General features: G+C 42.0%; 1 protein-coding gene across 2 annotated transcripts in view; it reads right to left on the reverse strand.

Annotated features, from left to right (window-relative positions):
* Positions 1-214: 214 nt before the first annotated feature.
* Positions 215-15,528, reverse strand: part of ephb3a (eph receptor B3a) — a 33,640-nt gene continuing 18,326 nt past the window's right edge. For both annotated transcript variants that reach the window (XM_028592646.1, XM_028592647.1), the window contains exons 6-15: positions 14,407-14,531; positions 12,712-12,868; positions 12,408-12,516; positions 12,057-12,109; positions 11,467-11,589; positions 10,487-10,734; positions 6,653-6,868; positions 6,228-6,377; positions 4,051-4,244; positions 215-1,715 (exon numbers count right to left, since the gene is read on the reverse strand). In XM_028592646.1, the coding sequence (XP_028448447.1) occupies positions 1,604-1,715; positions 4,051-4,244; positions 6,228-6,377; positions 6,653-6,868; positions 10,487-10,734; positions 11,467-11,589; positions 12,057-12,109; positions 12,408-12,516; positions 12,712-12,868; positions 14,407-14,531 (1,487 nt within the window). In that variant the 3' untranslated portion in view covers positions 215-1,603. The remainder of the gene's footprint in view (positions 1,716-4,050; positions 4,245-6,227; positions 6,378-6,652; positions 6,869-10,486; positions 10,735-11,466; positions 11,590-12,056; positions 12,110-12,407; positions 12,517-12,711; positions 12,869-14,406; positions 14,532-15,528) is intronic.

Consider the following 15,528-nt stretch of genomic DNA (forward strand, 5'->3'; position numbering starts at 1 on the left):
TCCGTTTAATAATTTATTTGCATATGATTATCGTAAAAATACTGAAAGAGAAATGCTTATTTTTGTTCTAGTTTTCTGGCGTTTTTTTTTTTTTTTTTTTTTTTTTTTTTTTCTAATACACCTTTAATTGCACAGGAAAAAGTCTGCCCTAACAGACACACATTTTTCTTCTTTCATTGTGACATATAGTTTCAGATATGTAATGACCATTTAAACTGCAATTTCTCCATTTGTTTGCTCCTCAACAATAAACAAACAGGCATATAAACGATGGTCATAGAGAGGCCAGAATCAGCTCAGATGGATGTAAATGCTGAGCTGACTGGTCTAATAGAAATATAGTTATATACAGGCAGTTGTTTTAGATAGAAACTGCGCTGACAGCTGGCGTGCTGAAGAAAACACATGTCAGGAGAAATAAACCAATGAGTGATTTGTTCTACATTAGTATTTGTAGGTCTGGTCAAATATTAAGGTCACAATGCTATCATCTGGATATTGACCTTTTTAATTCTCACTGATCTGCAACACATTCGCCAAAGTAGAATGTACAACACGGCATTACCACGGGCGCTTTCCATTTATAATTATTCTGTCTGAGCAGAACATTTCACATCTTGATTCATTCATTCATGTCTGTCTGGTTTGTTAATGTGTGAAAAAAATCAAGCATCGCAATAAAAAAGTTAAGCCCCAGTGCTTGTAAAAAAAACACCTCTTTGCAATAATAGATAATAACTTAGCATTCAAAACAATGCGTATATGAATCAAACAAGATTAAGAAAACATGGACGTTAAAGTCCATACAGCAAAATGCCACCAAAGCAACAGTTAATGTGGAACTTATTTGTAATTTTCTCATGAAGAAGTTTCCACTTTGGCATGCACATGACGTGTCCCGCACAGTGTCAGTTACGTCTCTCCTTAGACAGAAAGACGGTGTGAAGACTCGGATGCTTTGTACAGATTTGTAACACGTATATCTCCCAGTACATGTGGAAGACAGTATTTAAGAGGAAGCGGATGAAAAGTTATTTTTTTTTCTTGTTTCCCAAAAAAAAAAAAAAAAAAAAAAAAGAAGCTAAATAAAAGAACAGGTTGGGTTTGGGAAAAAAAGGGTTGATTGGATTGAAGGTCTACAGATGTCGAGCTGTCTTAAGAGTCAGTTTTAAGCAAACGTTTGCTTTATTTTGGCACTGTTGTATCATCTATACACTGAATCCTATTATCTGTGTGAGCTCTCCGGTCCTCAGTCTGAGGAGGAAGAGAAGGAAAGACTGATTCCTAACCAGCAAGAACACATGCAGACATGCAAACACAACCTGAGAGGGGGCAACAGGAAGTTTGGCTTTATGTCAATAGTCACAAATCCACAAGTGTCAAGTAATGAACACACACACACACACACACACACACACACACACACACACACACACTGCAATGGACAGTTCTCTTTAAATGGACATCTCCAGTTGGAAAGAAATCTCCAAAAACGGTCCTCTTTCTCTCTCTGTAGCTTCTTCTTTGTATTTTACATTAGGCTCTTCACGTCAGAGTTTCTAGGTAGTTTTTATTCGTTCTGTATCCTCCTGGCCGCAGCAGCTCACACTCTGATGGGGAGAGTTTGGCTCATTTGTTGCCGAACGATTTCCTGACTGCTGTCCGGACTCTTCCTGTTGTGTCCCGGCAGCGTCCCTCCGAGCCGCAGCAGGTCCCTGCCAACACAAAGCCGCACAGGTCAGCAGCAGGTTCACAGCCACTTTAAACAAAAGGTACATCTCATTATTACTCCACTAAGTGCTCTCATTGAAGGTAGATAAAGATCTAATCCATCTTAGAGTTGGTGTAGCTAAATTCTGCATAGTATATATTCACCTAAGACCTAATGGTTATAAACCTATAAAAATACAGCATCCTGAGGATACACTCAAATCTGCTGATCTCAAGCTTCATCTGCTATAAACAAAGTCCAACTCAAATGCCACGCCAAATCTACTCATCACATTTTCAGTTTTAATAAAAGTTCAACATATTCCTTCGCTATCTTGGAAAAAGCGATGCAGCCTCCGTGTGTCCTTTGTTGCTAGACCAGTGTCCTTTAAGGCCCTCGTGGTTGAAGATACTCTACAGATAGCGCTGCATCTCATATCCTCTCTCTCCCTCCGTTATCTGCCCCAACATCATTGAGCAGCCAATGGCAGGTGAGCAGGAGCGAGCGTATAGACGCACCCACAAACACCGGAGACGCTCTCTAAATCATGCTCTGACAACATGATCCTTTCTCCCTCCTCCTCTTCCTCCCGCTCCCCCCCTCTATCTCTCTTGCTGTTGCATACAGATGAGGCCATAAATTAATCATTGGCATGTCATCTGCACACAACGGCACGTAGCATAACATGCACACACGCACAAGCATCGCACACACACGCAACTTACACACGCATATCCCTTTACTATTTTCCCATCACAGCATTGGGCGCGCCCTCCCCTGATGCATTAAAAAGCTCATTAGCAACCTAATTAAACACATTCCTCTCTTTTAGCTTCTCCTTAATCTCCCTTATTACTCACACTTCATCACCTCCTGCTTTTCCACATCAGCAGCTCTGGCTGCTGTCTGTCCTATCACCTAGATTCCAGCATCCAGCCAAGTATAGGGGGAATTAAACCGAGGTCAGCCATTACATTTCCACACACAATTAGCTTCACTGAGCCAAAATCCTGGCATAGGAATCGCCCTTGGGGCTCTGTGTTACAGTGAGACTGTGAGCCAAGGAGCTGGCACAAGACCTGGATACTATATGTATGAATTCTGACTTTTTTGTGGGTAACAAGAAACTATTGCAGAATCAGAGGCACAGAGTTGAGGATGTGCGTTTGATTCATTATACATCACTCAGAGCTGAGGATCTAGCATCTAAAGCAGCACTAATCATACTGTTGACTGGATGTCAGGCTAACGCATTTCAGAACAAACACGTCAGTAAAAAATGGCTGGAGCATTTGGAGCCACTGCGCTGAAAACAAAGTTGAAAAACAACTCGTCAACGTGAGGACGGCTACCTATGAATAAGTCAACTTCTACACTTCCAAGGGAAGTGTCAGAGAAAAGAAGGCAGACATCTGTCTGGCAGTAAAAGCCTTCAGCTCAAAGAAATATCCTCCCAAATCAACAGAAAGCATAAAACAAACCACACCCAACAAGCATGAACCTCGGTGTGCATCTCTTTAGGCCAGCCATTTTTTCTTTTAATGTAACAACTTATTCCAACATCCCAGAGGCACAGCGCCGGTCAGCTCTGCATCAGGAGGAATCTTCATCCTGCACTTCACAGCCGTCATACACAATACAGGGAAGAATTTCACACAAGGTGAAAGAGAGAGAATTGCATCATCCCTTTTTGTGTTTGCACTATTCATCTCTTAGTGTGGAAAAACCTGAAAAGCATAACGTGCTTATATGGAAAACGCAGCAGAATAATGCATATATTTTCAACAAAGGTCTGCTACAGTAGCTGCCACGTCAGCCAACAGCACCACAGACTACACAGCCAACATTACAGACTTGATGATGAAAGCTTTTGCAAATGTGCTATCAAATATTCTAACATTTCTACTCAAGCTTCTGCACAAACTGGGAACTCTGGTTGCTGTTGTGAACGGAGATTCTTCAGAATGGTCCGAAGTTGCAAGATCACGTTGCAGCTGAGCATCCATTTGGTCCAACCCTCTATACATAGCATAAAAACCCAGCGAGACTTTTTGATGCAGCTACTTAGAAAGTAAATTCCACTAGTTTGTCTGAAAAGTTACTAAGTCTCACAGCAAACTTGCCAAGGTTGCAACAGTGAAGTGCTTTGCTCTTCCTAAAAACAGAAAACAGATTTCTAAAAGCAAACACTTTCCATCCACCTTAAAACTTCTCTCCCTTCACAAAGGCAGTATGAGAACAATGCTAAGGCATAAACTATGACGTAAATCTTTCTTTATTGAAGAAAAGTTTGTTAAAAAGCTACTTCAGTCTTCCTCTGTTCCTGCAGCTGGACTCACCCTGAGTAGGTGCTGGTCACCACCTTGAGGCTGGCGGCGTTGCGGAGCAGCTTGTCCAGGGTGCTGACGATGCGGGAGAACTTGGGCCTCAGGTTCCTCTCCTTCATCCAGCACTCGAGCATCAGCTGGTGCAGCACCATGGGACAATCCATGGGCGGGGGCAGCCGGTAGTCCTGCTCTACTGCCGTCATCACCTGAGGGACAGGAAGTCATTCTTAAAAAAAGTCTCTGCGAGGCAGTACTGAAGCACAGCGGTGCTAACAGCTGTACTTAGGCAGCACGGTGGCTCAGTGGTTAGCACTTCTGCCTCACAGCAAGAAGGTTCTGGGTTCTAACCCAGATTGTCCCAGGCCTTTCTGTGTGGAGTTTGCATGTTCTCCCCGTGCTTGTGTGGGTTTGCTCTGGTTTTTCCCACCATAAAGACATGCATGCAACTAGGACTACAGTTGAAAATTAGCCGACTGGGTAACACTGGCGCATTTACAGAAATGTTGATTAATATGCATTGTCCTAATATAAATAAATAAATCTTCTTCTTCTTAACATGCTCACAATGACAACGTTAACACTCTGATGTTTACTGTGTTCATCATCTTAATATAGCCTGTTAGCATGCTAACATTTGCCAATTAGCACTGTACTGTACACAAAGTACAGCTGAGGCAGATGGGAATGTCATGAGTTTTGCAGGTATGTGGTTACAATCCAAAGTATTGGACAAATTTAAATTTAAGGAATTACCAACATTGTTACAATTTATCATCTGGGGACCTTGAATATCTGTACCTAATTTTACAGCATCCATCCAATAGTTGTCAACAATAGTTGGGGGACAATGAGTATCAGTATAATATTTCACAGCAATTTATCCAATAATTATAAAGATAGTTCACTTTGAACCAAAGTGGCCGACTTTCATTTCCATCCATAGAGCCGAATGGACATTAAATTTCACAATTAAACTGCAAAATATCGACCCAGAATATTTTCCATGGAAGGATTTAAGGAAATTTATGTGTGTTAACATTTGGCTCGGACTCATTTGTGTTATGCTCACTCTGTTTGGTCTTTGTTAGAGTAGTGAAAGAATAATCCCAAGTTACTGTATTATGTCCTACATTAGACAGTTTCTCGGCTCATGCTGTCACACATTCCAACCTTCTTTTCGTCATCTTTATAAAACTCTAAAAACAATATTCTCAAGTATTCTCAAAGTTGTCACTTCAAAACTGCTATGATTGATAGGAGAGATAATAAGTGGGGGCAGAAAACGTTGGCTCACTGATTTGATTTTCGCCTAGCAACGGCATTTCCCTCCATAAGCTCTGTATGGGTTTTAACTCCCCACAACAATAAAAAATTGCCATTTGGGAACAATAAAACATTTCTGCTGCAACCCTCTTCTCCTGCTGCTTGTCCTTTGATTTTTATGTCGTGCTTCTAGCTGGCGAGTACCTCTGTTTATATCTCGCATTTGTTGACTCTGTTGCTTATTGAGCAATGACTGTGGCACAAATGCTATTGGGAACAATAGAGGACCTCCACTTTGATGCTTTCATTACTGCATGTGGGTTTTGTTATGGAAGTCATACATACATTACTGGCATTTTTCATTTTGGCTCCTTTTTCTTTGTGCTTTATTGCTATCAACTCTCTTTTTGAAGCACAATACAGTGTGATATTCCTCAGAGAATAAAGTGGAGGTGTACACAGTGATCTGTTCAGGGAGGAGAACCGAGAGATTTCTTTTCTTTCCTGCAAGCTCACTGCTGTAGTTACGATGTCTGTGTAGTGCAGATAGCCTACAGGTAACAACACCTGTAAAAAAAAAAAGAAGAAAAAAAAAGAAGAAGCCTTTTCCTGAGTTTTCCTTTGTGTGTGTGTGTGTGTGTGTGTGTGTGTGAGGGAGGCTTTGCAGTATGGATTTGTAGAGGCTGGGCAGGCTAGGGCTGTAAATAAGGTGGTAAAAACACATACAGACACACAGCTGCACTAGCATCTGCAATGAGGAGATAAAGACAGCTGAACAGGCCCAGGTCCAACATGCCACGCTGGAAATCAAAGCTGCAACAGCTCAGTGAAACTCTCAGCCAGACCTAAACTTAGACATAAAACTCCCTGAATGTGCATTTGGTCTACAGATATGTTTGTACCATGAGACTTTCAGGCTAACTCACATCCTGGTTGCTCATGTCCCAGTATGGCCTCTCTCCATAGGACACCACCTCCCACATGACGATGCCGTAACTCCACACATCACTGGCAGAGGTGAACTTCCTGAAGGCAATGGCCTCTGGCGCCGTCCACCGGATGGGAATCTTCCCTCCCTGCGTGCGCACACACGCACGCACACACACACACACAGACAGAGGGGCTTGGTATCAAAACTCTGGGAGACATTACCGTCTTATAACAACACACACATGCTAAAGCGAATGCACATTTCACAGACGGTCTCGCAGGCTAACGCAAATATTGGCACACATGAACAGGAACACATGCGTCCGTATGCACATGTGAAACAAGTGAAGAGGATCCAATTAACAAGCTCAATTAAACCTGCACAGAGTGTGCAAACTGAGTGAGCACACATAATACTGACCAGCGAGCTTGTGTAAGTGGGGTCAGCGGAAGTGTCGTCCAGAAAGCGTGACAGGCCAAAGTCAGAGACCTTGCAGACCAAGTTGCTGTTGACCAGGATATTCCGGGCGGCGAGGTCTCGGTGAACATAGTTCATGTCTGACAGGTACTTCATCCCTGCAGCGATGCCACGCAGCATCCCGACCAGCTGTGTCATCGTGAAGCGCCCATCATTCAGCTACAAAAACAGCCGGTGATAGAGCGAAGGTGGGGGAGGGAGGGGGAGAGCAAGAGAGGCAGTTAATGAACAAGGAGGAAAGTGAAGGAATGAAAAATTAGAACGAGAAACAAGGGTGGGTTGAAATGGGGAGAAACAGACGATAGGGAAGTATGGGAGATAAGGAGGAGGAGAAAGCACCAGAGAGAGCAAATCAGTCACTGAGGCCACATAAACATGACATCTGTCATAATGCTTCACGGTTGCTCCTGACAGTCAGTGACAGCTGACCTTTTTACGCATGCTGTCCAATTAGCTGATTAATTAGACTCTTTACTGTCGTACTAAACCCATTAAGGCTCTATATTGACTCCACACAAAAACAAAATGGGAGCGCAAAGCTGAAATCCAAACCAGACAACTGCAGGTATTTTTTTTATTCTGCAGCTGACTGACAAACTAGTTGCTGGTAGTGGCAGTGCACGTTTTTAACACAAAGCTTTGTTTGCTTTTTTTTCCGCTTGAAAATCGTCCCATTGACTGAATTAGAATGGCATGTTGCTCAAAGCTTATTTTCCTCATTTGAAATTCCCTGATTTGCAGAATTTTTAGGTTAACATTTGGGAGGCATGAAACAAATCTGAGATTAGGGCTTTCAGGGTTTAATTTACAATTCCCCACATGTATGAAGCGTGACAGAGAGGGATAAACTCCTCATCGAAATACATCAGCACTCCGACCCGTAAAGGCTCACAAAACCTGATGTGTGTGAATTGAAACTGATCAATCGAATGTCAACACGCACTTACGTGATGTAAAAAATGAGATGTTCTGCAAACCTGGATGAAGCTGAAACTATGCTGAGGTTTCTTTTTCTTCCTTTTTTTTTACCTGAATATTTAATTTTTAATTTATATAAGTAGAAACAAATACATATAATCAATCCCTGCTTTGACTCCACAATGAGAAACCACAGAACACAAGATGTGACATGACAAAACCATAAACATTCTGCTTCGTAGTCGGCACACTCCAATGAAGTCTGACAGCAAAACAAGCCAGAATGGATAGATGTGTAAACAGCCATAATTCATAGCAGGCGTCTAAAGCCACGGTGGTGTGTACATATCTGTGTGTGTGTGTGTGTTATTTCTGTATATCTGTAATGCTTCTTCATGTGCATATGTCGTGTGTGTGTAAGTGTGTTCATGTCTCCAGGGAGCTGCAGTACGATGTGCGTGACCCATTTGGATAGTTGGTGCATGTGTGTGTGTGTGTGTGTGTGTGTGTGTGTGTGTGTGTGTGTGTGTGTGTGTGTGTGTGTGTGTGTGTAAGAGAGAGTTAACTCTATAGAGTTGGAGCAGAACTCAGAGTTCCTCTGAGTCACAGGCAGTGTGACACTGGCGGGAACGGGGGTGAGGACAGCACAGGCCGTGGAGTTTCTTGTGTTATTTGTGGGACAGCTGACTGAGAGGAGTGGGTGAGAAGGAGGGAAGAGGCTTTTCAAGAAAAATGTGAAGATTTACTGCTTTTCTTTGACAGATATGAAAGCAAACTAAATTGAATCAAAATTAATTGATAATGAAAATGATGGTTACAACTTTCAAGATTTCAAATTGCTTGCTTTGTTTGGGCAACAATACAAAATTCACACATTTTGGAAGTTGGGAGCAAAAAAAGCTAGACCGGAAACCAGACGAAACTGCAAGCTCATGTTTTATTTGCTCGGGCAGATATGTCTGGTACCCGTCTTGTTCAAACCAGATCCTGGCCAAGCCAATCACAACCGTTGATCTAATATGGGGTGGGCTTCGCACTTTACACAAAATACTGTACGTGATGAGATAATTTTTGGCTTGCGTACCTCCGTCCCAAGGACATTACAGCTAGAGATGTTCCGATACCGATACCAGTATCGGTATCGGCTCCGATACTGCCTAAAACGCTGGTATCGGTATCGGGAAGTACTGGAGTTTATGCACTGATCCGATACCACGTAATAAAGCCCTAAAGAAAATCTACGTTAAAGTAGTTTATTTATGTTTTTTTCCGTTATAACCGACTGTCAAACTGGAGAATAAAGAGAGTTGTACGACATTCATTGTTTGTGTTTGTTCATGTTTCACAAAGAGTTTAACCTGAGCCAGACAGACAACAAAGATAGAAATCCTATCACATCCATACAGGGATAGTAGTATACAGTTGTTAAAACATAATAAAATATATGACCCACTGGTATCGGATCGGTACTCGGTATCGGCCGATACGCAAGTTCAGGTATTGGAATCGGTATCGGGAAGCAAAAAATGGTATCGGACCATCTCTAATAAACATAAACCTAGCTTAATGTGGAGCGCCGCTGAGGCATTTTTTAAAAGAACCAAGATGGCTGCAGCTGATGTGGAACTTTCTGCTGAAGTATTTAAAAATTCTGATGGCAACACTCCTTCACAACATTTTGATGCTCTTCACTGTAGTCTATTTACATTTGTCTGTCGCTCAGTGCCACATCACGTTTCGTTTGGTTGTAGGTCTATCCAATTGCGTCCAGAGGCATTTTGGTCCATGGCCATTGATAACGCCCCTTTGTGAATTGAAAATAAACTGAGAATTCCAATCTAACTTGTATTTGCGAACTTTTCTGCTTATACCTACTAATTATATATTCACAGATTTAAATCATTATTTTTGCCAATTTTGGTATTTTATTTAGGCAAAGTTCTTGTAGTTGGCTGCTTATGTTTTGACAACTTTTAATCATAAAACTTTTGTATAGGCACTGGTATTGAAACATTTCAAACAATATCCAGCCCTGGTATTGTTTGATTTGTTTTGTTTTTTGGCATTTTGCCTTTTTGTGTACATATAGACAGGAAACAGGTACAATATATACAAGGTCCTTAGCCAGTATTGAACCACAGATGCGCGGTTATACGGAATAAAGCCCACTTAAGTTAAGAAATATCAAAACAAGCTGGTCAATGTCAAGACTCATCAATATCATTGATTCATCATCTATGCAAACAAGCAGCTGTATATCACTTAAAGATAAACTGCTTTTAAGACGAGCAGCTTGGCATCGATTCACCAGAAGCATTAAGTAGCCTCATCCAGCCTAAGTAGACTTCTTCACAGTGCAGCCATGCGGAAAAACACATTTAATTGAATGTAAATGACATGTAATAGGCCCCACGCAGCTGGAAATGTACTGTGTGACACCTCATTTCTCATCCTGCCTTTGTTCAGCATTTTGTGTAGGTGGCGGTGGTCTGAACCGAAAACTCTGATCAGTAATATATTCTGTGGTCGTACAAAGACTCTCTAATGCACTGAAGCAAACATATCCAAAGGTCTGCTGTGTTTTCCACCAGGAGTTTGTGCATTGGAAACCCTGTCAGCATCAGTCAGTCACGTCAAGCAGAGACACTATGCCTGTCTCCAGGCGTTATATTGCACATTTAATCTCTATCACTCTGCAAGTGAGCGCCTCAGGGTGTTTCACAAAGAGTAAAACCGTCTGATAACCCAGAGGTATCGTGAATGACTCCCTGTGTGTGTGTTTCTCTCAGCTTTGATACAAACAGAAAGTAATCTTCTCTGTCAGAAGTGTTGCGGAATGAAACCTGCCGCCAAGCTTACCCTGAGGAAGGAATCGAGCGCCCCGTTCTCCATGAACTCTGTGATGATGAGGACGGGGCAACTCCGCGTCAGGACGCCCTCCAGCCGGATCACGTTGGGGTGGTCGAATTGGCCCATGATCGAGGCCTCGGCAAGGAAGTCCCGCCTCTGGCACTCAGTGTAGCCGGCTTTCAGTGTCTTAATCGCCACAACCATCTCCCTGCGACCGTGTTGCTTCAGACGTCCACGGCACACCTCGCCAAATTCACCTGGATTGAGAGAAGAAGGTGGGGGTATAGAGAGGAAGGGGGTGAGGGTGATGGGGGAGATGGGTTGAGTGAGCAGAGGAAAGAAGAGGAGGAGTGGAGGGGAAGAGGAAGTTGGGGAAAGTGCAGGGAGAGGGAACATTAACTGGTGGGACTCAGGAGTGAAGGAGCTGATTTGAAAGAGTTGAGGGTCGACTTCAACTGTGGGAGCGGATTAGAAAAGAGAAGAGGAAAGGACGGGAGGTCAAGGGTCAAAGATGTTGGGGAGAGAGGGAGTGACCCAAATCGATCGAGTGTGCCACCTGGGAGCAGTGGAGGGAGACAGAGGACGGGCAAGGAACTTGGGAGTTTTGCATTTGGTGCCTGAGAACCAGTGTTTACAAATAGGAGAGAAGAGAAAGAAAGAAAGAAAGAAAGAAAGAAAGACAGAAGGGAGGAAGGTTGAACGAGCAGGAGCAGACTGTCATTTGAGGTGAAGTTAGGACACAACATGCCGCTGGAGAGAAGAAGAAAAAAAGACTAGAGAGGGAAGAGCTACAGAGAAGATTTTTTACTTCAATCATTCCCACCAGCAGCTCTCATGCACACTCTGTGAATCCTAAACCTTTTCTCCCAAGGAGGACTTCTTACAGAACAGACCTTGGGGCTTGATGACACACTCCAGCTCAAATAAATGATTAATAAACTTGAATCCTTCTCTGTCCTCTTGGACAAAAAAACGACGACGTTGTTTACCTGCACCAATGACTTCTTCTATTTTCACGCAGGAGATGTCTATCTCTTTGGCAAACTCGTGGATGGCGTCATTGGGATCCTCGTAGGTGAAAGGGTCGATGTACACTTTGACTCCTGGAGAAACTGAGAGGTAAAAGTGACAGAATTGTGATCTCGTCATATCTGCCTGGGTAATCCAGCTGACATTAATGTCACAATGTTAATAATAAATGTAATTATATCGATATCCAACACAAAATGGCAAATATATAAAACAAATATATATAATGTAAAATAATCAAATTGATGTTCAATTTCATTATTATCATTAAATAAATAGTTTGAGACTTTTGTCCTGTGTCAAATGTGAAAATACACCATAAAAATACAATAAAACATCATATCATATATAGTTCACATATAAAAAGGAGTATTGTCGTGAGAAACATCAGGCAGACAACATGGTCAGGACTTCCTCTGAGCAAATAGGGAAATGAGTTCCCTGACTCAATCAGGTGATTGGATAATTCATTGATTCACTTGGTTAACTGTACTGGCATGACCAAAGGATCATAGAGGAGACAGTTCTCAAACTGAACACATGAACTCACTGTATTGCTGCAGTTTCTCAGTATACTCCAGCTCTGAGCCGCCGCGCTGCTTCCTGTAAACAAGCAGCACATAAACAGTCACACTGACATTATCAGTCTTGACCCTTTCCAGGTTCAGCGAATTAAACTAATATTGAACTTGACGATCAGATAAAAACCAAAGACTGCCAAGGAAGAAACTCACAGGGCAGGTCTGTTTTTTCTATCTTGCAAAGCTCCTTTTTGAAACTAAAGAGTAAGTACACACCCTTTGAAAGCATGTTAAAATGTAATGAGCCTCTTTGTTAGGAGTCTAACTAACAAATTGAAACATGTAGTTCAGGCTGTCAGTAATAAAAATCAAACACTTACTTAAGGCAGACAACAGCGATAACCACCAAGGCAACAATGACCACCAGACCTGCGGAGGCCGAGCCGATGATGAGAGGCAGCTGGTCCTGCACCGACTTCTGAGGGTCACCTGGAGCAAATACCACACACAGACACATGAGTAAATAACAGCAGAAACACTTCTTAAGAGATTAAAGGGTGGCCTGTACTGCAAATGCTACCAATTAAGGCGGCCCTAAAAAACTACTAAGCTTGAACCCTTATTAAGACAACAGTAGCAGCAGATTATCAACAGACTGTAAAGCAGGAGAGAGGTTGTACTTACTGTGGAGGCTGGTGCTGAAGTCCATGGGGTTGCTGTAGCGTCCGTATCCAGCAACCGTGCGAGCTCTGACCTGCACCACGTAGGGTGTGGTGGCCTTTAGCCCCTCCACCTTGGCTGAACTGTGTTGGGATGTTACGGTGTGGGACATGGCCTGGCCCTGAAGTCAAACAAAGGACTATTAAAGCAGGAGAGTCAAGTGTTTCCTGATGGTTTGCAGGCGGCTTGTATGTGAATAATCAATCTTTTGGTTCTCATATGGCATTATGAAGCAATATTCTGTAACTTAAAGAAGAAATAACAATGTTCCTCTTACAAATTACAAGTATTAATTCATAAACAATAAAATGAACCATAGTTCATTTCAATAGACTTTAGAGAGGGTTTTGCTGCTACTGCTTTTTTTAGTCTGCTATGACTTATACCTTGTGGTGGCTAATGCTAGCTAATGTTAGCTAACTTTATTGCTCTGTAACTGAAAGAGTAAGACTTTACAACTTGTCTTCTTGCACCACTTTATTTTATCATTTACCATTATCCTGTAATTTTCACTTGTGGCCACAGTGGTTGCTGTTTAACAAAAGTTAGGCTACACCATCAAAGTTTAAAGCTAGACAATAAAACATGCACATCTTACTCAAACAAATGAAAAGTTTAATTCATAAGCAACAAAACACACCTTATATAAACATATATAATATAGGTTTATATATACTGTAGGTCTTGCTGCTAGAGCTTCTCTCAATCTGGCATTTACCAGTAGTTTATGGTGGTTAATTTTGCTAATGTTAGCTAACCTAGGAGAGTAGCAGTATTTATCTATTTTTGTAACAGCTAACTGACATTACTGAGTAAGTTTACTAATTTAATGACTCTTTTCTAATTCTGCTACTGTTACACTACATTTTAGCATTTAACCTTATCCTGTAAGCTACATTTAAGGCCGTGTTCAGACTGACATTAGCACTGCATGAACATACAACATCATGTATATCACAGTTGAATGGTTCTTTCAGTTAACAGTGACTAGAGCTTCAATGCAACAAGTTACTATCCAGTCAACAGTCAGTTCAACTTGGGGGTTTTGTGATTTAGAAGATTTATTTGTACGAGTACTGAACATACAGTATGAACCTCAATTTAACAATGCATGGTTCTCCAGCAAAAAAGTAGAACTGGCTCAACTTTTGCCGCAATTCAATGTGAAGGCATCCAGCAGTGTGTTGAACTGGCTAATCAAATACATGTAAATCCATCTTACTGGCCTTCAAAGCCTTCAAACAAATGAACCTATTACTGAAACTGCCCTAACTGGAACAAAAACAGACCCTAAAATAATTTTAATGCAGTGCTGTTTTCAGTCTGAATACCCTGTAAAGGGTCTAAGGATTTCACCATCAAAGGTTATAAAATGTCCATATTATATCTGCAGGCTTTACTAGGGAATTTAATCAAACCAATGTTGCAGCATTTACATCACCAGTTGCTGAGTCTGACCAGCTCATAGGCTCTCCAACAATAGACATTTTTAGACTCGACCAATCCCCCCCACACACATCATATTTCAATATTAAATTTTTCAGCATCCATAAAAATGCTTCTCTCTGCCCAGGGCTGGAAAAGCAGATTTTCAGAGTCAATAAGGCGAGCACTGTGACATGTGTACATTAAGGCAATGGCTAAAAACTTAGAGCTTACCCTCTCATGATATTTAATCTCGTAGTCGAGGATGACCCCATTGGGTTTCTCAGGGGGCAGCCATGACAGACTCAGGGTGTCTGAGGTGGAGCGCATCAGATGGACGGTGGGCACTGCTGAAGGTGCTGCGGTTGGACATCAGAGAGGACACAGTTTACATTACACTTTAAGGTCCCGGACAGTTACTTCACTTGTGAGCCACTTTAAGTTGTCAAGATGTTCTCTTTCAAAGTCACAAACCATCGCAGTAAGATAATTATTATTTGAAATACTTCAACCTGAACGGTTTAAGAAAAACGGTACATGTGTCACCTTCACTGTTTGGCAGTTGATTGATTCGTGAGGCCTGAAAGGGAACAGTTATTGTTCTGGGTCCATAAACCTCAGTAAGGTGGATTAAGTGCAGGTTACCTGGGAGAGTAATTACAGTCTGTGAAAAGGTGACATTGTCAGTGATGTAACGTTAGAAGCCTGGTTGACTGAGTGCTATAACTATACTTACATTTTATCTGCATTTCCTATAACTCAGCAAAGCAGAGCTCCACCTGAGAGTTTTCCATGTGTCACTCTCACTGAGCATGTTAAACAATGTTTATTGTTGGCGTTACTACTCTGGATACTAAGAGCTCATTAAGACCCTCACTGAATGAACTTAGGAGCCACCAGGATTTTTGAGACCCAGACCAGCCCATCCCAATCAGCCGGACACCACTCGTCCTTGCACTCCCCTTCAACACATGTACATCCTGATACCAGCCCCTTATACTGCCACTTAGCTGAGTGGTAAGTAAGATAGTACTATAGTGTATTCACTGATGCAAAAGGCTGCCTGGCTCCTGATGGCAAGATGGCTAAAGGTTGAAGATGTCTTGTATAGTAAACAAGTGATAAGTCTGTAAAGCTGCATTTGAACACAGTATGCAATTTGTGTTAGTGGAATGTGGATAAATCAGAAAGCTATAATATTATGTTTGCATAAGGGACCGTTCGGTATGTATGGAATGGACCACCGGAGGAAAATAGGGGAGGGTCATGTCTTTTTATTCTTTATTGAGGGGAGGGTCATCTTTTCTCTTTCGCACAGGTCTTGTTTGAAAGACACTGTCCTGTAGCTTACTAATG

Source organism: Perca flavescens, chromosome 12 (assembly GCF_004354835.1).
Source record: "Perca flavescens isolate YP-PL-M2 chromosome 12, PFLA_1.0, whole genome shotgun sequence".
NCBI lineage: Eukaryota > Metazoa > Chordata > Actinopteri > Perciformes > Percidae > Perca > Perca flavescens.